Source organism: Micropterus dolomieu, linkage group LG04, assembly GCF_021292245.1.
Source record: "Micropterus dolomieu isolate WLL.071019.BEF.003 ecotype Adirondacks linkage group LG04, ASM2129224v1, whole genome shotgun sequence".
Classification (NCBI taxonomy): domain Eukaryota; kingdom Metazoa; phylum Chordata; class Actinopteri; order Centrarchiformes; family Centrarchidae; genus Micropterus; species Micropterus dolomieu.
The window spans coordinates 23,917,903-23,940,133 of NC_060153.1; the positions used below are offsets into that span (position 1 = coordinate 23,917,903).

The 22,231-nt window shown below is 41.7% G+C and overlaps 1 protein-coding gene across 4 annotated transcripts; it reads right to left on the reverse strand.

Moving 5' to 3' along the window:
- Positions 1-13: 13 nt before the first annotated feature.
- Positions 14-20,725, reverse strand: LOC123969314 (girdin-like). Of its 4 annotated transcripts, none has more exons than XM_046046587.1 (29): positions 19,479-20,725; positions 19,307-19,398; positions 17,684-17,789; positions 15,147-15,216; positions 14,479-14,537; positions 14,300-14,383; positions 13,715-13,855; positions 13,244-13,425; positions 12,097-12,178; positions 10,917-11,075; positions 10,411-10,557; positions 10,043-10,187; positions 8,817-9,494; positions 8,514-8,719; positions 8,199-8,393; positions 7,457-7,587; positions 7,204-7,342; positions 6,902-7,075; positions 6,478-6,639; positions 6,053-6,330; positions 5,816-5,959; positions 5,534-5,720; positions 5,204-5,349; positions 4,872-4,964; positions 4,043-4,248; positions 3,069-3,149; positions 2,190-2,441; positions 1,929-1,994; positions 14-1,633 (listed from the first exon to the last, which is right to left on the reverse strand). In XM_046046587.1, the coding sequence occupies exons 1-29, from the start codon at positions 19,554-19,556 to the stop codon at positions 525-527; spliced, it is 5,592 nt and encodes a 1,863-aa protein (XP_045902543.1). In that variant the 5' UTR covers positions 19,557-20,725; the 3' UTR covers positions 14-524. The 4 variants fall into 4 exon arrangements, with proteins under 4 accessions (XP_045902543.1, XP_045902542.1, XP_045902544.1 ...); XM_046046586.1 differs by having other exon boundaries at positions 7,204-7,345; XM_046046588.1 differs by lacking the exon at positions 3,069-3,149 and having other exon boundaries at positions 16-1,633; positions 7,204-7,345; positions 8,817-8,984; positions 9,069-9,494.
- Positions 20,726-22,231: the final 1,506 nt, after the last annotated feature.

The window sequence follows — 22,231 nt, forward strand, 5'->3', positions numbered from 1 at the left end:
CGTCCTATTTTACAACATTTACACATTTTGTATATATGAACATCATGGTTCTTCCAGGCATAGACACTGCAATTTAATAATATAATAATAATTTAAATGTTCTGTCTGAGTAACAGGACATAATTTGAAACAGCAATAAATATACATACCAGGATTGTCAGTGTGGTAAAGTAACGTTAAAGGTAAACAGGTTTCACTCACAATACCATTCTACATTTTAATGGGCAAAAGAGGATATCTATCCATAAGTCATTCAGTTATATTAAACAGAATTTGTGCAAAAAGAAGAACCTGGGGGAAGAGATAATACTATGAGTCTCTGGAGATATTACTCAGGTAAATTAATATGCTAATATTTACACCTTTTAAGATGACTGTATACTCAGACTGTGGAATAACATACTCATATTAAATTACAGTGACTTAAATTGTGTGCTTCGGTTGATGTGATGAAAAGTGGCCTTTTTTTGCAGCTCACCTGCTTTGCTTGAATGACACAATACACAATGGTCTGACAGCTGCTTTCATGGAGTTGTTAGCCGCTTGTCCTCTAACTCAGCTGCATGTTCTGCATTTTGACTCAGCTCATTTTCCACATTGAGCAGTGTTTGCAGTGTGTCAGGAGGAGATTCCCGGCTCTCACGTTGGCAGTTTTGCACCAGAGATGCATTCAGACAGACGAAGGTCTGGTTGTTGCCAAGGGCGTCCAGGCTAGTCATGGTTGTGACCACAGAATCACTGAAGATTGTGTTTGAGAAGACAGAGTTGAAAGTGAATGAGGAGCCAAAGAGTGACTCCTGCACAGGGGATTTTGGGTGATCTGTGGGAACGGCAACTGTTGGGTCTCTAGGAGGTTTGATGGGAGGAATGGGCTCAGGCTCACAGTTATTCGTGTCTGGTTCTGGTTGTTGCTGACTCGCTGTTTCCTCCTGATTATTGCTCTCTTCTGAAACCTGGACAGAGACCGGGTCAGTCTTGCCTGTCACCCTGCAGTCGCTGTTTACACTGGTGCGTCGGGATGATCCCTCTGCTGTGGAAATGACACTGCTGGCTCGAGGGAGACTTTTGGGCGACCTGGACCCTTTTAGTCGCACCTCTTTCCCCGGAGGGGTGGAGAAGCAGTTGAGGCAGCCAGACATTGAGGATGACTTACCCTGAACGTACAGCACTGTGATGGGTGAACATGCTGATGCTCGGGTAGCTTCAACTTTGCTAGAGCACGATTTGGAATTCATCCCGTTGAGCCCTGTGTTCATTTTGACTGTGCCCCCTGAATCTGATGAGCGACGAGTCACTTTCCCTCTTGACCCCCTTCTGATGCTCTTTGTACCCCTTGTGAGCCAGAAGTCCTGAGAGAGTCCAGGATCTTTCTGTTTTGGTATAGACTGGATATCTGAATTCTGACTGTTGGTGATGGGCATGGTAGAGGCTTTCTCCTTGTGCTGCTGCTGCTGCTGCTTCTGTGTGTGTTGGGGGGTGGAGGTATCGCTGGGTGGCTGGAAGGAGGCGGAGAAGCGCCGTGATGGGGGCTGCTGGACAGGGCTGCTGCCATTTGACCATGGCTCATTTTCCAGGCTCAGGCTGAACTCCCCACTACTCTCACTTTGGGCTCGACTCTGGACACTGTTCAGCCCTGGAAAGAGATTACGTTTTTTTTTTTTTTAACAAGCTACAATACAATATTTATACACATTTCCACTCCTATCAGGAAAACATCTGTCAGCTTTATCAACATAATATTTTTAATGACCAACAGGGGGTACCAGAGTCAAGACTTTCTGTAATAGTTGTTGGCCTCTTTGGTCAGCACAGAGATTAATATGAAACAAGGTCATGATTGCAATTTGATGGGTTTACTCTAATTCCCGAGCTGGTAATACATCTGGATGCTAGCTGAATCCTCTAAACGAGTATCGACAGAGCTTTACCGTGATTCTGCAGCTCGTCGCTGTCCTCAAATCCAGATGGCACAGCGCTATCATTTGAATCCTTGTCTGTGGGGCATACAATGAGAAAGCACTGAATGGTTATACGTGATTGAAACTTTCCAACACTTTCAGCTTCTGTGTTTGAAACCAGAAAAGCACGTGCGAGCGCCGTCTTTGCTCTACTCTCCTCTACACATTGTTCTAGCATCTAACTAAGGAAGATGACATTGAAACAAAACAGTTGCTTGTGAATGCCTCTACCTGTCACCCAAAACTCAGACAAATCTGGAACAGTGCCGGCGGTGTCAGTGGCTGTGGTGGTGACGTGGCCAGATGGTAGAGTGGTAGGATGATTGAGGTGGAGGATGGACAAGATGGATGTGGTAAGGGATGAGGTCAATGCGTTCTTCCTGTCCTCCTCCACATCAGCCTCTGACCCTCCCAGCTGCTCTAAGCTGTCTGCCCACCGCTTCTCCTCGAACAGGGCCGAGGGGTACGCCAAGCTGCTCAGGGCTGCATTGTTGGACCAAGGAGTGGAAGAAGTGGGAGGGGGATGAGGGATGTGGATAGACAGGTGAACTGTCATGGAGATTAGGAGGTATTTTTGTTCAATGGCGTGTAGATGGTTTGCTTTCTCCATAGACCAGACAATTGTGTAGAATTGTGGTTTTATACTGCAGATCTTTCCCTATAGTACAGCTGGCTGCAGGAAGGACAGAGCTCATGCAGCACCATTATCCTCCTGCAATGCATCATTTCTTTGACCTCTATTGTTGTAATAAAATACCCCATATTGTCTTCAAATATAGCCACTCTGCTAGAAAAAACAACAAAAAAACAACTGTTGCAAATGCTTAAAGCTGTAATATCATATCTAATTATTTTAAGTTAGTGTGGTGAAATGAGGTTGGCATGAATGGTCACATTACTAACATATGACTGCTGATTTTACACCTGCTGGGAAGCATCCTTGCTGAAAATGATTAATTCATTCTCAAACTAGGGTCACATTGGTGTTATGGCGAGTAGTAGATGATGTAAAAAAAAAAAGCATAGCTACACTTAGTATTATAAAGTTAGCAGTAAAATAAAAGGCCACAGTGAAGATGAGGGTCGACACCGGACCACAGTCTTTCTTACACATGGAACGGCGGAAGAGGGACTTGACTTTGTCTCTGTCCTTCAGCCTGTTCCTCATACGGGGAAACATTTTCAGGGTGGCTATTTAACAGCAAGTGCAGCGGCATGTGAGAAAGACAAAGGGATGCAGGCAAGCAGAGAGAGGGGGATGTAAGGGAGGAGAGGGGTAGGAAGGAAAGGAAAAGACAAGGGAAAGAAGGAAGGCAGGGGTGAGGAAATACATTAACAGACAAGAAAGACACAGGGAAGACATATTGAAGACTGTTGAGGAAAGTTCACACACATCATGCATCAGGAAGAATGACCATTTAGATATGACACACACACACACACACACACACACACACACACACACACACACACACACACACACACACACACTTGCTTTTAAGATACTGCTATAGCATCATTTATTTATTAATTAGATGGACTGGGTCTTCTTTACTATACACTAAGCTAACTCAATTTTTATTTTTATGGGTTCATAAAAAAGTAAGTACATTTTGAAACATTTCTAACTGGCATTTCCAACTTTTGTTAACTTGATTCAATTGATTTAATTGGGGCTAAGACACTGTGTGAAGGTTGTGCGTGATGGATATGACTAAACCAAGAAATGCACAAGACAACAGTGCTGCAACAGTTTTACTTAAAAATCATTTTATTTAAGTTTTTGCATCTCCTTGAAAAATGCTGAGGCGGAGGGGGTAGTTTTGTCAAATTTTTGGAAGATGTCTGTCCTGCAAATGTAGCTTCATGTGTAGATGAAACTACTGTGGCTTTCGATTCGCCCATGTCTCTCTGTCCTCTGGCTGTGGGCTGGGCCTTACATGAACACACTCCTGAATGATCTTTGTGCCCTGCCTCTGATGATGATCTTACTTCCTGGTCTATGACTGAAGCACTGAATGGGGGGACTTCAGTACTTTGATGACACCGGTTCCGCCAAGTCAATGGGAGATGATCATACTCACTGTTACGTTGGGGTGAAATGGCATCACCTGCTGAGGTGGCTGAGCTTCCAGAGCCATCTGAGCTGATGAAGGAGCTGTTGTCTTGACAGGAGAGTTGTGGCTCAGTAACGCCTGAGTGTGTGGGTGTGGGTGGGCGGTCGGGCCCATGCTCACGGCTACTGGATTTAATCAACTTCTTCAGTTTCAGAGTGATCCAGTTTCCACGTCTGTGGAAGAGCAGATATACAAGAGGAAAGTGAAACTGTAAGAGAATGAGGCACAAATAAGACGCAGGCCAGGCTGGTCTGTAGAGAATAAGAATTAAGACACCACACATGCAGAGGTGTGCTAGACAAGCAATAAATGTTTATGTTTGTCTATTATTCAGATTAAATAATATATACTTAAAACTGTAATATTATTAAATTAAATTATCCAACTATGCAATTCCTCTCAACTTTATGGAGCGTTTTAGCATCTTGCAGCTCATTGTTTTGGTTTGATTCACTCTCACCACTCTCATAGCTGCTTTTTTGTCTGCACCTGTTTTCAGTGGAAAAAGCTTGTGTAAACCCACTGCACTCTACCTGTGCCCAGCACCAAACCACAGACAACAAAGTTTGCGACTAGCTGGTGAACCCAGTGTAGCATTTAGCAGCTAAAGATTTGTTTCCTTCAGGTAGATGGTGGAGACCAAATACAGAGCTAAAAAAAACAATCAGTTAATGCAGGTTCAAAAGAAAATTTGCTGTTAGCACATGGAGAAACATGACAGAAATGTGAACCGTTACAGTCATTAGCAACAAATAGTTAAAATATAATTGTTATCACTAAATTGCAGACAACTTACCTGCGAGGAGGCGATGGCTCATAAAACTTGTACTGGTCCATTATCTTTTCCTCCAGCTTCTCCTTCTGCCTCCTCAAATCATTAAGCTTGTCACTGAACAGAGACGGAGAGAGAGAAAACAGATACTGTAGATAGATCCTCAGTTCTAATTGTGGGGCCTGCTGTGGTATTTTGGTGTCCTGAATAGGGTTCATTATGTGCTGTTTGCAAGTATCAAACGCTTAGCCTTAACATGTTAGCTCATTAACAAATTAGTGTAACATGCTGCAAATCCACACATTAGACCCTCAATGCTACTTTATCTTGTCATGGTGTTAGGCCTAGTTGCCTACATATACTGTCGCTCTTCAACATGAAACAGATCCTTGCTCTCCATGGTCTGCTCCAACAAGGTTCGGTTCTGCAGCATCAGCGTCTCGATCTGGTTGAGCAGGTGGCGATTCTCTTCCTCCAGGTTGGTCTTCAACTGGCTCAGCAACTAAACACATACACAAGTATCTATATGTGCACGAGTGTACAAAACAACAGATCATCATGCAGTTATTAAAACAGAAAATTGGAATACTATCCATCAGCCATGACTCTATGCTGAGGTTGAAGAGGCAATTACAGGGGAAGTTCTAGACACTATCACACCAGCTAAACCTGCTGCATGTCAATACCTCACACTGGTTGCTGAGCTTTGTGGAAGTGATGTCTAGCTGTTGAAACTCTTTCTTGAGCTTGGAGAAGTCAGCCTCCAGCCAGGTGTGCTCCAGCTTGGCCTCATTCAGCTGGCTCTTGAGCTGCTTGTGATCCGCTGTCAGCAACTCATTGTCGTTATGTAGCTGACGGTATGTCTGGTTCAGCCTTAAAAAAAGTAGAAGCATGTATAAGCCCACATCCATGCATTAGCCTAGGTGTGCTTTAATGTGTATATGCTCCAGTGTGTGCATGCTCCTCACCAGTCCTTCTCGTCACGGAGCCTGCAACATTCAGCAGCAGTGGTCCTGTGCTGTTCTTTCTCTAGAACCATCCTCATCTGCTCCTCCTTCAGGGCTTTCTCCAGGTCTTCTAGCTTGGTCCGCTGCTGCAACAAGCTATTGTACCTAAAGATACCACAAAATACACACAAACATGTAGAGATTGTAAGACAATTCATCGAAAGTGCCTAGATTGTGGCCTTCTCTGCTTTTCCCCACCTGTCCTGCAGAGTGCGTTGCTCCAGCTCTAGTGTGCGATGGGCGTTTTTCAAACAGCCGTGCTTGCCCATCAGGGCCTCATACTCCATAGCCTGCCGCTCATGTAGAGCTGCCAGCCGCTCGTGATCTCTTAATAGCTGCTCATGAACACCACGCAGCTCTTCACGTTCCCGTATGGCGCTGTCCCGCTCACTTTCTGTCCCTGACTGCTGCTGCTGCAGCTGCGCATTCTGGGCCATAAGGGAAGCACTCTGTGAGTTCAGAGTGGATTTCTCCACCTGGAGAAGAAAGGGACCCAGTTGATGTAAGCATTAATGCTTGCAGTGTGCACTGTGAATCTTATAGGATTCTATCAGCAATGTAAGTTTGTAGAGGGGCTGTTATGTTAAGTGCACCAAAGAGAATAGTGTGTGTTATAGTGGCACCTGTAGGTTAGCGGTGTGTGTCTGCAGGGCTGTGTTGTTCTCCTGCAGTGAGGCAGCCTGCCTCTGCAGAGCGAGGATTTGAGCCTGCTGGCTATCAGACTGACTCTCCAGCTGCTTCAGCTGGGCCTGCATTGCCTGGCGCTCTGCCTCCAGTGTTGCATTCTGCAGAGGAGAGGACAGAAGGAGGATGGGAGAAGAGAAGAGAAATGTTGATAAAACTGTCATTCTCTTATTGATTATTGTGAAATGTCTGTTTCCAGGAGGAAGAAGAATATGAAAACCAGCAGGTAGTGTTAACTTCATGCACTCAGGACAATTGGTCTATTATTAACATAAATCAACATCAAAAGCAAGTGTTAGTGTGTTTAGGAACCAATAGTACAATTTTATAAATTGGTCACTACATAGGTCAGCTACTACTTACATTCCTCTCCACTTCAATGAGACGGTCTTTGAGCTTCAGCAATTCCTTGGTGGCCTCCTGGCTTTCACGTAGCCATTCACTCATTGCTCTGCCAGTCTCTATTGCAGGGGTGGAACTTGATGCTGTCCACTCTTCCTCCTGCCTCTGTTGCAAGGCCTCATAGCTCAGCTTCACCTGTAGGGTTAAAGGGGTCAAACATTTCGATATTCAACAAATTACAATGAAGTTTTAAAATGTTTTTTTCTCAAATGTGACACCAGCAGGCCTGCAATGGTGAATTTGAACTTTTAGGACAGTCTTACAGTCTTGAGCTCCTGGCGCAGCTGCTGGTTCAGGGTGGAGGATTCCTGCAGACGAGCTTCTAAAGCTGCAATCTTGTCCTCTTTAATCTTAAGAGATTTTTTCAGGGACGACTCCAACTCTGACTCCAGCATCTTGAACCTGCTGCGTAGAGGAAAGAAGGTATTTTGTGCCAACTGTGGCATTAGCAGTCTTCAATTCTTTACATTCCCGTCAAAAGTTACAGGATGGGAACTCCAAGCAGTATGTAAGCACCTGTTGTCTGGTTCCTCTTGTTCAGCCTGCTGTGTACTCTCCTGGTTCAGCACCTTCATTTCCAACTCGTAAGCCAGCCTCTCCAGTTCATTGTCTCTCTGCTGGCTCTTCAGCTTCTCACTTACCAGCTCCTAAAGATGGACGGTATACTTGGATTACACTAAATAGTTTCTTTAAGAGACATTTACGGACATTTAATGTCATTATTCAAACATCTAGTCCATTTAAATAATGTTTTTGAATTAATTAGTTGTGGTGGTTCAAACATGGCAGTCAGTAGATAGTGACTGAATGTTCATTTGTGATCAAACTGTGATTTAATTGTTGGGAACCAAATGTTAATAATCTTTTCCTTCTACCATTCTATGTTAATTTGCGGGCCTGGTTGCACATTTATTTGACATTGAATCAGCACACCATTGCTCTTGTGATAACCTTCATATTAGTACGTACAATGACATTCAATAGAAGTTACTATCACTAGGTCATGCAAAACAATCATCGTTCATTTTACAGTATTTGTACTTGTTTCAATCTGTCACTTTGTCAAATTAAGTATCAACACAGTAAAATTCTTGCATCTATTCAAATCATAAAATCTAATCAAAGGTAAAATCTGGCAACCTCTGTGCAACACATGCACACTGCTGCTGTAAAGTGCATTATCAGTGAAACATCAGGGTGGGTCAGGGCAGACTATTTATTCAGCATAAGCTCGACAGCACAGACTTCCTCTCCTCACCTCTCTGAGGGTGGCCAGGGTCTTCTGGTCGATAGCAGCTTGCTTGGTCAGTTCTCTGTTGTCTCCCTCTAGGGCTTTGACCCTGTCAGCAGTCTCCCTTAACCCCTCCACCTCCTTTACTAGAAAACGCATCTCCCTTTCCAGGCTGGTCATACAGACATTGTTACTGTCTAAGTTGGCTTCCTGGATTTCAGCCTGAGACAGAAGAAGGTAGAACAGTAGCCATTTTATTCAAGGGCAACGTAAGTCTTCCAAACATTATGCTGCCTTTGGTTAGCAACTGACAACTTGCCCTCAGAAGACAATTCTACCTACCTGCTGGCGGAGTCGTCGATTCTCTTTCTCTAGCTGCCTTTTTTCCCTCTCCAGGACTGTGGTTTCTTGCTCCAGGCTTTGCTTCTCTGTTTCCAGTTGCTCCAAGCGGCGTGCAGAGATCCGAAGTTCCTCTAAAGTGGCCTGCAGACTCTGGTTCTCTGCCTCCAGCTCCTGAACCTCTGCCTCCAGTCTCTGAACTTTCCGGTCTAAAGAGATGGAGTGGGGTAGAAGAAATAAACTAATCAGTAAATGTATGCCTGCGTCATTTAATCTTTTAATGTTCATCTGATCTACAGAGCCTACCAGTGTTATCGAGGGAAGTCTGTAGATGCTGGTTAACTGTGTCTAGGGCCCTGCACTTGGCCTCCAGCCGCTGTGTGTGTTTGCTGGCATAGGAGGAACGTGTTGGCAGACCTGAGAAGATGCTGCCATGGCAGGGACTGCTGCTCTTCGAGCCAGGGGAGTGATCACCTGATCCAACAAAACAATGGAGCCTATTGTGATTGTTTTCTAAGACTTCCAGATCAGACATTAGGTCTTTGAAATGATCTCCACCTCCATCTTCTAGCTGTCCTTTCTCCTGAATATGAAGGTCTGGGCTCTCTGTGAGGAGGATCTCACTCTGGACTTCCTCCACCTCTTCTGCGTAGAGTGGCTGATGGCAGTTTGAATTTCCATTTAACATGTGCTGTGCTACTGTTCTGAGCGGGAATATGTGAGTGCGGTTTTCTATATTAGAGCAGGAGGTTTGCAACCAAGTGGGTTCATCTGTTGATAAGGTACGGTTGTTGGTGCTACACACCACATGGCAGACATGATTACACTCACGGTGGCAGCTATGTTTGTGTGGCTGTGTGCTGTTGTTCATAGAGGCAGCTTTGAGTTCCTCTATAGTTCTTAAGAGACTTTGGTTCTCCTTCTCCAGTTTCAGCATCCGACTGCGAGTCCTCTCAGTCACCTCCTCACTCAGAGTCTGCTGGCCTTTACACAAACACATGACGGCAATTAGCTGAAGGAAATGAGGACTTGAGACAGACAGCATAAAAGACTAGTTGTAAACATTTTAGGGTGCTGTTAGGCTTTTTTGTATGCTGTTTTATCATGGCTTTTATTATGCCTGTGCACAGTTTGAATGTTTGCTGAGTCTAGCTTAGTTCAGTTAGCCTATTAAATGTCTGTAGGATCAGTTGCAGCTCCACTCAAAGTTTTTAAACTTTGTCATATATAAACGTGTACATTATACATAGGCAGCAATTACATTTATTTGATATACAGTAACAACAAAAAAAGTGATGAATTCATAAATCTGTAAATCATAATTTACAGTGTTTGGTAAATCTATGGCCATCTACTAAATGAGCTAATAGTCTTCTAGGGCTAGGGTGTGCATGAGTGCTTTAATCTAGGAATATATTAAAGCCCTCGTGCGCACACACTTACATCATTTACATATCCCTTTTTTTACTTAATCTACTATTTCAACCAATCATTCTCCCATTACTTCATCCGACTGTATCACCAGCTCTTACTCTGAGAGTTCTCAGTGGTCTTGGAGAGCTGCTCTAACTCCCAGCCCAGATGCTGGGACTCCTCCATGCTCCTCCTCTGAGCCAAACACAGAGCCAGGTTCTCCTCCTGCAGCTCCTCAATGCGCCTCCGGTCTGCCTCCCTCTCCTGAAGTGGAGACACAAAGTATCAGCAGAAGTATGGGAACAAGTTCTGTCCAGCTGCTGAAAGGACTAGATGATCATTAAATCTAAAATAAGACATCTAATGTTGAGATCTAGATGTTTTAAAAATTATATTGTCACTGATCTCTGCTGTCAATATTATAGGCTTAATACAAGGCAACACAAAGGTAAAAAAGCAGACACCTCCTTGTATGTAGATGTCTGACCTGTTCCATGTCGTGGACCCGGGCCTTCAGCAGCAGACTGTGCTTCTCCAGCTGGTGGATTTTATCTGAGCGTGCCCTCCAGCCTTCCAGCTGATCCTCCAACACTTCTTTGGTCTCCTGTAGCACCCTGTTATCCTCCTTTAGCTCCTGAAATACACACACACACACACACACACACACACACACACACACACACACACATCCCTCTATAAATATATAAACCCAGATTTATATACTTCTTCCACATATGTTGCTTCCAAAGTTGTTGCTGCTCTGTATCTTTATCTTTCACTTTTCTTGTTCGTAGCTAAGGAAAACTCTGATTTATTATCTAAATATTGAATACACTTCTTACTCCCCACATCTTATCGTCCAATAAAAATTATATCAATATCAAAAATTCATCAATATGAGACTGCAGGATCAGATTATTCACTGATTTCCTGAATTCCAAGATCAATGCCTCAACATTCACTGATAAAGTATTTATTTACGACTGTATCAACCTCCACTTTGGCCTTGTAGAACTCCATCTTGTGCAGTTGCTCCCTGTAGCGTCCCACTTCACTCTCCAGCTTGTCTGCCTTTATGGCTCTCTCTCTCAGGGAGTCCAGTTCGTCACGGTAGGTGCGGGCTGCACGGGCCTCTACGAGCAACTGGGAGTTCTGGTGAGGGTTCAGACAGAGGCATGGCTTACAGCAATACTTGTTGTTGAAGTGTCAGTGTCAGTTTGTTACATTATTTTTATTCATTCATTAATGAATGAATTATCATTTTATTAATCAATGTTTTGAGATCAACAATAGATCAAATGAGTACCTGTTGTGTAAAATAGTGACAAATTATCACCCCATTATTTCCCCTTCCTTAAGTTTTTTGTGTCTTTTTATAGTCTTTACAGTAAACTTTATTGTTTTGGTTCTGTCTCATAGCTCTCATCACCGTTATTTTGAGTTTTTTTATTGTGTTTTTAGCAGGAAGCTTTGATGATCCCACTCTACGCTTTTGGCCCAGCATCAAAGGGCATCCACTTACATTTACATATCTGGAGCAACTAGGGGTTAAGTGTCTTGCTCAGGATCTCTCACACCAAAGGCATATGTCTTATCCATTGGGCCATCCCCATCCCCATTCCCACAAAGTTAGTAACTAGCATTGAGCAGCCAAAGAGACAGATATTTCCCTCAATAGTTAAATCAATGGATACTGGATTTGAATTCATCTGGTTGCAAGAAATAAGACTTCAAATGAATGCTAATGTTGCTCAGAGTCTGCCGGATGTATAAATAGGCAGCTGCTTACCAGCATGTTTGACATATCAACTTTAAAATGAAAAATATGTCAGTTTTGTGTTGGCTTGTTCTACTGTCCTAAAGTGGCCAAACAACAATTAATGCTGCTATAATTTCCAATGTGGTTGTTGGAAATATATGAACCAAGCAAACTTGCACAGCCAACCTAAGTCACAAGCCTTAAGCAGAGAATACAAATTGAGATCTCCTGTTCAGACAAATCCATATAAGCTTTAGTTGTATCTCTGAGTCAGAGGTTTAAATTTGCTGTCATTAAGCGCTGCTCTGCAGCAAAGTATGGTGTGCAATAATCTGTATAATCTGCAGAGCAATCAGGAGGGTAGTGTGTGTCACCATCAGAAGGAGCTGGAATTTATTCTTCTATTCTTCATACCTCCTGCTGGATCCTCTTCAGCTCTGCCTCCATGTTCTCCAGCTCGTGTCTGCAGTCCAGCATCTGCTCACTCTTCTCTTCTCTGGTGGGGTCAGATGTGCAGTGCAGAAAGACAAGCAGGCAGGTTGATTAGTGTACACTACTTACTACTTTTCTGCAATACTTTTATATATATTAAAATACCGCAAGTGACCAAATACATGAGGGGGCACATATAAACACATATATTTCCCCTTTTAATCGCTATTGCAAGGTAACACATTTTATGCTTCTGATATTGAGTGGCAAATTCAAAATGACAAGTAGGATCTCATTATTAATGTTGCCACAAACTTGCATCACACAAACATACTTGATTCCAACATAAAGCGCCTTAAACCTCATTTTTATTTTTTTTTCAACAGAAACAGATGCATGCTGGAAGAGCTGTTGAAAGAAATGTAACTCAAAAGTGCAAAGTCAAGCCATACTTAATGATTTATGTGATACTGTGTTTGCTCAGAGGCTGTAGTATGTGAATGCGTCCAGAATGCATCCAAACACGAGAGGACAATGCGGTGGGGAGAAGATGGGATGGCCAGCAAAGATGGAACTGAGATCTTGATCGGATCAGAGTTAGTGTGTGTGTGGGTGTGGATGTGTGTGCATGCAGTATCTGCTGAAATTCAGAGGCAATGTGGGTCAGTGGTAGTGCACAGCCAGGCAGTAATGTGGGCCAACCCCCCCCCGGGCATCTCTTATCCTGTAGTATTTAGTTTGCCTCTCATTCTCTTTCTATTGGCAGTTCCCCCGAGGAAAGGCTACCTCTTTACTAGCAGCAATCCTGAAGATAAACTTATACTATTCTAAGAGACAATATTAAATTCAACAATCACTAATGTGGGAATGGAAAACTTCTACCAGTGCATGTGTATTTTTGATCTCATTCTATTTGCATTGTGTTCTCAGAACAGTTTTCCTATGCATTAGCCTGTTTGATGTAAGATGTTTTTATGAATGTGAAACTCTAAAAGAGTGAAATGTTTCTGTTCTCCTGATTGTGTAAACTATAACATTTTAGCCCCAAGGAGTTTTTATAAATGTATTTCCTCTCACAGATTTTTTTTTTTGTTGTCTTGTTTTTTTTCTCTGTCCACTTGATACTCACAGTTCTTGTCTAAGTCGTCTGATCTTGGCCTTAGAGTCAGCCAGCTCCACCGACAGGTGTTGCTGAGTCCCCGCCTGTTGCTGCTGCTGCATGTTGGGACAGTAGCTGGTTGACTGTGGGCTGGATGGGCTACTGAGCAAGCTAACGATGCCATCCTTTTCCTGCATTAGCTCTGCTATAGTCTGCAAAAAAGACGTGTTACAGATTAGCTTTAGCATATGACTAAATACCCAATTTACCTCTTAATATATGTGCACAAAACGTTTTAATTAAACTAGTTTTACTGCCTAAAGAGATTTTTCATGTCTTCCTATGCATGCTTTGAAGTCACTTTATACCCAAAATACAACATCATGTACAAAATATTGTTTGGATTCATACACAGGTTCAGATAAGTTCCCAAATTCATAGAGAACACGCATGTACCACCTGAAACAGTCAGAATAAATGATGAAAGGAACTGGAATATACCTCTAGATGGGTGTCCCTCTGGTCCAGCAGATGTCGGAGGTGCGTGGCCATGTTCCTCGCTACGGCCTCCAGCTCATCCGGGTGCACCTCACTGGACTCCAACCACTGCAGATCCAGCACGTTCTCCTGACTGTGGGTCAACTGGTAAATGCGGGGAGGGACAGTCAGAGTAGCAGGAAAAAGATAAATATAATGTGAAAGAACGCAAAGTGGCACAAGGATCCTCAGGATGAAGCTACAAACAGACAGCTACTTATTCCTTTCAGTTCCCAATAAAACCATACTACTGAATTAGTTTCTTGCTTAATCAGATTATATACACATTTATAGGAAGACATGAAGGTCATCTGTAGTTGATGACGGGAGGGACCTTTCTTCATTTTACAAGAACTTCACAAAAACTATTTCTCACAATATATTTAGCTAATAATAATAATAACAATGTGACGTTCTCTGCTGGCTGTGAAACACTGCATTTACAGTATTTACTACTTTATTTATCACAGACACAAGCATGAATATTTACAAACTGATTTACTGTACAACAATGCTGAGGCATTTCTCATGTCATATAAAGTCAGATACCTCCTGAATATGTGCAGCTATGGCAGCTTTCGTGTCAAAGTCAAGCGTCTGGATCCTCTCAATGTACTCATCTTTTTTCTCACACTGAAAATGAAAATGTAGACAGATATAGATCTCCATAGCTCATATAGTCTGTTTCAGGTTTTCCGCACAAAAACTGTCAGATAGTCAGCATTTACCTGGACTGCACATCCCAACAGTAACAGCAAAAGTTTCTTCATTTCCTCCAGACTTTGTTCTGTGGAGAACAAAAGAAAAAGTTCATTATCTGAAATAAAACTTATCAGATTAAGGTACTGAGGGCTGCTGGCATGGATTGAAGTTGAAATGAGTACAAGCTGGTGAATTTGGGTCACAACTCACCAAAGCCTTACCATCACAAGCCAGTGCTGTTATCAGGCTGATGGAGTGCAATTGAATTAAAACTGTATCAGAAAGAGCTAAAGCAGCCTGTCTGTGAGGAAATACTCACACTCTTTTAAGGGGAAAATGCTACCTGATTTTCATTGTTCACCATTTAGAAACAAGTTTGGCATTGTCGCCATTTTCTAAATGAACAGTGACAATAATACTAGTATTTCCCTTTAGCTTCATAATTCAAATTGTGGATATGATATCCTGTTAACTAAACTCAAATGTCTCTTAGATCCTTTAAATTTGACCAGTTTAGCAATCAGCCAGATATGACACTCAATACTATACACGTAATCTTAGGTACATTTAGGAAATCAATGCAGTGTGTATTTAGTATCAGCAAACAGACAGGCTTCCAACCATTTACTGACTTAGCAGCTCCAAAAGAGAGGAGAGATGATGAATACACTGAGTGTTCTTTAAAAGAGCATACCAAAGTAAGGAGTCCTGCCAAGCAGCAACACGTTTGGCAAAGGAATCATGATTAATTGTCTCAGATTATCCTGCGAAAAAACAGAGACAGGGAGGGGTGAGGGAGATGGGTCAAGAAAAGGGAAGATAAGCACATTTTAGACCAAACTGGAACATGGACAGAATACAACACTTCTCAAAGTGTTTGAATGGACAGGGATGTATGTATGTACAGCACATAGCCGCTGCTTAAACACATGTATAGAAACTTAGCCAAGTCTCTGAATGGGTAGATGATAGAGCTGGTTTCCCTGGTGCAGTGGTGAAATCCACCAAAACTGTTTGGTACAGCCTTGTCTAAGGCTATAAGTGGCTTGCGTTCATAAGTGTGTGTGCAGTGTGCGTGGTAGTGTATGTGCAGTGTAGTAGTGATTTTTAATAGCCCCTAATGAGGAACGTGAACCTGTAAACTTCAGGAAACTATTACCAATTCCCACATGCAAAGAAAGCTACAGTTGACTGGAGTCATTTAGTCTCTGATGTTACAGTCCAGCGTGCACCAACAGTCACATTATCCACTGACTGCCACTGTGACCCTTTGTGGAAAGTTCACTGACTGGCCACAAACCTCTCATCATCCTCTCCTCTTGTAGTTTATGTGAGGTTATGCAGTGTGGAACCGAGAGCAATTCTCTAGTCCCCTCGGGGATCAATAAAGTATTTCTGATTCTGATTTCTGATTCTGAAAAGGATGAAAACTGAAATACGTTAGGGATAGATAAAACAAACGCACCTTACTGTACATCAATTTTTTTGACTTGACAGCAGTAAAACCCTGTCAATTGAAACCATTGTTTCTCCCAAATGTCACTTTTAAGGAAAATAAGCACTGTAGCATTTTAGAGTTGATCCGATGGATTTTGAGATGGTGAATAAGATTTTAGCCATGCTAGCGGCATGGCTCTAGGATGGCAATGTCGATTCATTGGTCCACCGCTTTGGTCCAGACTGAAATATCTCACCAACTACTGGATGGATTGCTGTCGTTACTGTGTACAATCTACAGACATTCACAACACCCAGACGATGATGCACATTGACTTTGGTGATCCCTGAATTTTCCTCTAGTGCCAATGAGGTTGACACTTGGGGTTTTGACTGAAAAATCTCAACAACTATTGGACGGATTACCATGAAAATGTATGCAGACATTCATGTTCCCCAGAGGATGAATCCCGATGACATTAGTGATCCTCTGACTTTTCCGCTAGGCCCACAATGAGATTGGCATTTGTGTTTTTAGTGACATTTGTTAAAAACTTTCATGCCCGTTGAAATAAACTGTAATGACTTTGGTGATCCCCTGACTTTTCATCTAGTAGCATCATCAGGTGAAATCTTTTTTATTTGTCCCATACTTAGCAAATGGTAGCATGCTAACATGCTTAACTAAGATGGTGACCATGGTAAAAATGATACCGACTAAACATCAGCCTGTTTACATTGTTACTGCAAACATGTCGGCATGCTGTGCTTGTAGCTTAAAGCACTACTGTACCTAAGGACAGCCTAAAACAGCTGTACAGACTATTCAGACCAGTGGATAAATCAAGTCCTTCAGCTGGTAACATAAAAATAACCCAAATTAGACCAGAAAGGATGAAGGTCTTCACATGACAGCAGTTAAAATATGCAAGAGCTGCCCTGCACCTACTTTTACTATAGTATGCTTGATTACGAGTTATTTTAATACGGGCACAGGCATAAATAAAACGCTGCAGTCTGTCTCAAATATCATGTTTTTTAAACAAGAAGCAGGCATGACTGAATTCTGATGTTTTTCCTTCCTGTTATGTCCTTGGACGGAGGGCTGAGTGAGATCAGAGAGACTAAGAAGTAACCAAACGTTATGCTTTCCAAGTGGAACTAAGAGAAACAATGATTAGACATGACATTGATGATATTTGATATACTGACAATGTGTGGTAACAAAACAATATACAAACCCATCATTCCTTTGAGGTGCTAATCTGAAGAATTTAGTTGTCCCGTCTTCAGTGAAATTACTTTTCTTGTGATCTTAACAGATTTTAATAGAATAAAGCTTATCTCGAATTGTACTTAATTATTCTGACACAGACAGAAAATCCAAGATTCAACATCAGTGCTGTGTCTGTCCATGAATCTCATGTCACTCTAAAGCTCTGTCTGTCTGTGATTCTGAGTGCAGCTTTACTGAGGCTCTGCTGCGCTCTTACCTCGCTGCTTGTGCCGATTATGCTTGTGTACATGGCTGATATTTAGGGCATGCATCTTAAGAAGAACTAGCTGATCTGCTGGGACACAAGTGCTACCAACTATCTGGTCTGCGCATGTGTGAGCCAGTGTGTGCGTGACAGATGATGCAAATTGAGGTAGAATTGAAAAATCCAAGTTAAATGTTCAGATATCATAATCTGATGTAGAGAGAGATGGAAAGCTTAGCAGCCTGAAGCTCGGATACTTTATATAAGATACTGGCAGATAACAAAACTAGGGGAGGGAACATCCAAAACTCACCAGATAATATGTCTTGATTTGCTGCACAAGGAAGTTCAAGTTTTGGATCCTCTGACTTGGATCACTGCTCACTTTGTTTGCACTCTGAGGTGCAGCCGAGGGATTTCTGAAGATGGGACACAGCATAAAGGCATTTTACTTGACATTTCTGCTTTTCACAAACAAACAAAATGGTTGTTGGAGTGAGAGGAAGCCGCAAGCTGGTAAAAGTCTTGGCTCAAGCGCATGTATGAGGTCTCTATTCATTCCTAACTTTAGTCTGTGTGATGTCATTCCTTTCAGCCAACTGGCGTGTTTTGGAGCCAAACGGGGTGGCATTAGACTTTCCACCCAAAGGAAACCCTTTAGCTGGATTCTCGGGCTGTTGGCTCGGACGTACTGTAGTCTGAGGTCCAAATGTCATACATCATAGCTGAAATATTATCATTCATGGATATTTGTGCAGGCCAGACTTCACCTTGTTACTCAGGAAAGGAAACCTGTTAAAACTTATTGTATACCTGGGGGGTAAAAAAGGTGGAGAGAGCCATACAGAAAGACATAATTCATGAAAGACCGACAGAGATGCTGCCTAGCTGCCTGGTACATCACATTTTTTAGTTCGCCTGTCTTCATCTGTTTGTGCTGTTTGTCCTGTTTCTGTGCCTCCCATCTGTGTCCCAGTGCCACTAAACACCAGCAACAAGGCCCTAATCCCAGAGGGTCTCCCAATCCAGGAGATTATCCCGCCTCTTACCCTCCCCTCCCCTCAGCACAGCATTGTTTTGCTGTAAGAGCTGGTTATTGTATCCCTGGGGGATAAGTGGGATGAATGGATACTGTAGACTTGGGGTGGCTAGACGACGTTATCCAGACTGGGTCATCAGATTTTTACCCTTTCTTTGCAACTCTTCAGTTTCTGTTCAGTACTCTCCTGGCAATGTCTGAACTGTCATTTCATCTCAACAGGGAGGCTAAAATAAGTGTTAACTCGCAGAAGTCTTTAACACATTACAAACTGCCAGAGGACCATGAGTTAATGTGTCATTTAAGGGTGAGGGTAATTCCCTCAGAACATAAGGCACCCAAATCATCATCTCTTAAGTAGCATCTTCACAGTATCTATGATGTCCCTCATGTCTTGGCAGTCTTTCTTTTCCAGGTGATGTTCCTCAATGTGGGCTGTGTATCTATAACTTTAATGCTAATTCTAACTTCTTTTTTGAGAACCACTAACCTGTAAGTACTGAAGAAGTTGCATTTAAAGACTGCAGCATACTACAAAGATCCCCTTTATTACTACAGAGTGACAAAGCCAGTACTGTTGGTGCCTGGATATGAATGTTAGCAGACATTTGCTACTGTATCAGTATCTACTATTAATGGCATGAGGGGAAAAGATACCTAAAAAGAATTACATATCATTAGGGTGATATATAATATTGGGACAATGACATTTCATCTGAGCTATTTCCCTTTAAACATCACAGTTTGTCATAACTTAATGACAGATGCTATTTCAAGTCTATGACAGCTTCAAAACACAGGCTGCTAATCTGAATATCCATCTTGACACAGCTCAAAACCCAGATTAGAAATGTGACAAATGAAATATACCAACAAAGATGGCAGGAAGCGACTTACATTTGTGTCATTATGTCATTCAAAAAGACTCCATCCAGTAATTCAGAAAAGTCCATGTGCATGCCCCCATCATTTGGCACAAACGTCTTCACCTAAATGACAAAGAGAATCCATGATGAGAGGTTGATATCACAGAGTCTGGCAGGAAATCAGAGCCTGATGCATTACTTACCCAAGTGACAAGTGGGCTCAGCATAAATTGATCCAGACAGGGTAGAAAAACTCCACTTTCCATCGTTATTTCCATCATAGGTTTTTATTAGTCACAACAGAATATCCCAACAATTTAAATGAGGAGAAGCCTGGTAGCAGCCTAACGTTAGTCACTACATTACTCCAGAAGTGAGTCTTGCAGATTCAAGCCCTCCCATCCATCTTATTTAAACTAGTTGAGTATTTCCTCTTGGCACTGCGGTTTAGCTTGTCGGTGTTTTCACTCACAGACTCCTCTCGCCACTAACAGCTAACTTACTTCCACGACATCCGGCAGTTTAAACGTCGCCAAGTCGTTGTCCAAGTACGGTCCTATCCGCATTTTGTCCCGCAACACTACACACTCACTAACATCCTCCTTGGTCCTCTGCTGCAAAGGCATCTGCCGTCAGTCCCCCACAACCCCACCTCCTCCTCCTCCTCCTCCTCCTCCTCTCAGCTTCCCAGCTCGCAGAAACAGTTAGCACTGATGACAGATTTTTATATTTAAAGTTCCACCGTTAGGCCAAATGTGCTAATTCATTTTATAAACCATTATTAGCCAAGACATGCTAAAAGTGTGCTAAAATGTTCCCTCCCGTTTGGTTTCACTGTTTGAAGCTAGTACAGCAGTTGAGTGCTAATGATACATCAGAAATATTTTTCATCTGTCACCATGGCACTGGCGCCCCCGCCCCTCCCCACCAGCAGCATACTGTTTGTGACCATGTGCAACCACAACTTGTCCTAAGTGTTGTTCATATAATAAACTAATTTATGCACATTTCACCGGATGAACAACTAGATGTTTCCCTTAATGTAATGAGGCTTCATTCCCAAGTATACTCCCTCAACATGAGTAGGCCTACTTTACTGTGGGCTAATGACGACCTATTATGTAGCCTAATATGATTTTACACATATCTGGTTCAGCACTAAAACAATTTAAAAACAACTGAATTTAAAAGGGTTTACTTTCTCCAAGACAGAATATCCATGAATGTGACAAGGTTCTTCCCACTGAATACAAAACCTCCACACTCGTCGTGCCAAACTTTCGCTGCCGAAGGCCTGTGATGGTGCTATGGCGCCACCGTGTGTTAAAGACTGGATGCAAATCTGTAAATCTGTCAGATGACTGACTTTGATGACAATACAATAATGATGAACAAAATTATAATCTATAAATGTGTCAAAAGTCTAATTCACTTAAAGAAAAAATGTTAATTTAAATGGCTGTACATTTTTGAAAATAGATAACAGTTAGAAGGCAACATTTTAAATGACAATAAGCTTTCTTTGAAAAATGATTAAGATTTTCAAATTTCCGATCTTATATATTTGATAAATCTAAATGTCAGATGTGAGATATTTTCCCTCAGTCAACAGTCAAATATACAGTATAAAGTCAACAGTTCGTACTGTTTGACATAACAAACAGTACACATGTAAATACTGTTTCATCTCGTGTCGGCACAGACCTGGCACGTCGCACATATTTGTTGTTGATTTTTGATCTTTGTTGTTGTATATTTTTATGTTGTCAGTTTATATATTTATATGTAGGGTGAATTCAGGTTGAGTGGGACATCAGGTTGAGTGGGACACTTAAGCTTATGAGTACTATACAGGGTTAATTTTGTAAGCCAATCACAACAGTTGTTATTGTGTTGTTGTTGAATGTCTATTGGATATGAAACAGAGGTTGTGATTGGTGTGACATCAAAGAAGTGGTCTTGTAGTTCTTTTTCAAATTGGTTGACTTCCGGGACCTCGTGGTAAACCACCTGGCAAGTGTATATATATATATATATATATATATATATATATATATATATATATAAAATTATAAGGATGATAATTCAGTCACTTATGATTAAACAATAACATTTTTGCTTTTAAATGTCTTTATACTGTCTGTAGATTAGAGATTAATTACAATAAGGATGTAACTGGATCAAATATTTATGAAAATTAAATTTACAGCCCTGTCCCACTCAACCTGACAGTGTTAGATAAAGTGGGACAGGGCATTTCAGGTTGAGTGGGACAGTTTTAATGCTAATGCTAGTAAGCACAGTGCAGCAGTTTTATGAAAAAAAGACAACATTTTAAAGTTGTTGGTAAGAATAATGTATCTGAGTATCAAATTTATGGTTGGTAATTTCTTAAATACACTAGGCTACACAAAAAATGGCACCCATGCAAAGAAAAGATTAACAGAAAGAGAGAGGAATTAGTGAAAGGGGGGCAGGGCATGCGGAGAAGGTAAGGACAACAATGTAGGAAGGGAAGAAAACTCAACAAGTGGAGGAAGAGAAAATGGCAGTGGATGTTGAGGAATATAAAGGACAGGAACCTAAAGTAAGGTTTTTAGCCAAGGCATGGAACACCATGAAACTGACATTACAAAAGTGAGTGAAAGGGCTGATGAGAGGCATCAGGTAAAAGCCCCAAATAGTTTCAGAAATGCATTTAATAACTTACTTACATAGCCTAGTATTAATAAACTGAAGACATTTTGCCTTTAGGCTACTTGCAAACATGATTTTTTTTTTCACACATTGTTGAATATTTTTAACTAAATTATATCTCTTTGAGTTACTGTACACTAACACATTATATATGCTGTTAAATGTTAATATAATATTAAAATGCCTATTAATGTGTTATTAAATGTTGTAAAAAGTATTTCTCATGTGTTTAATGTTTAATTTTAACTTTAAATAATAT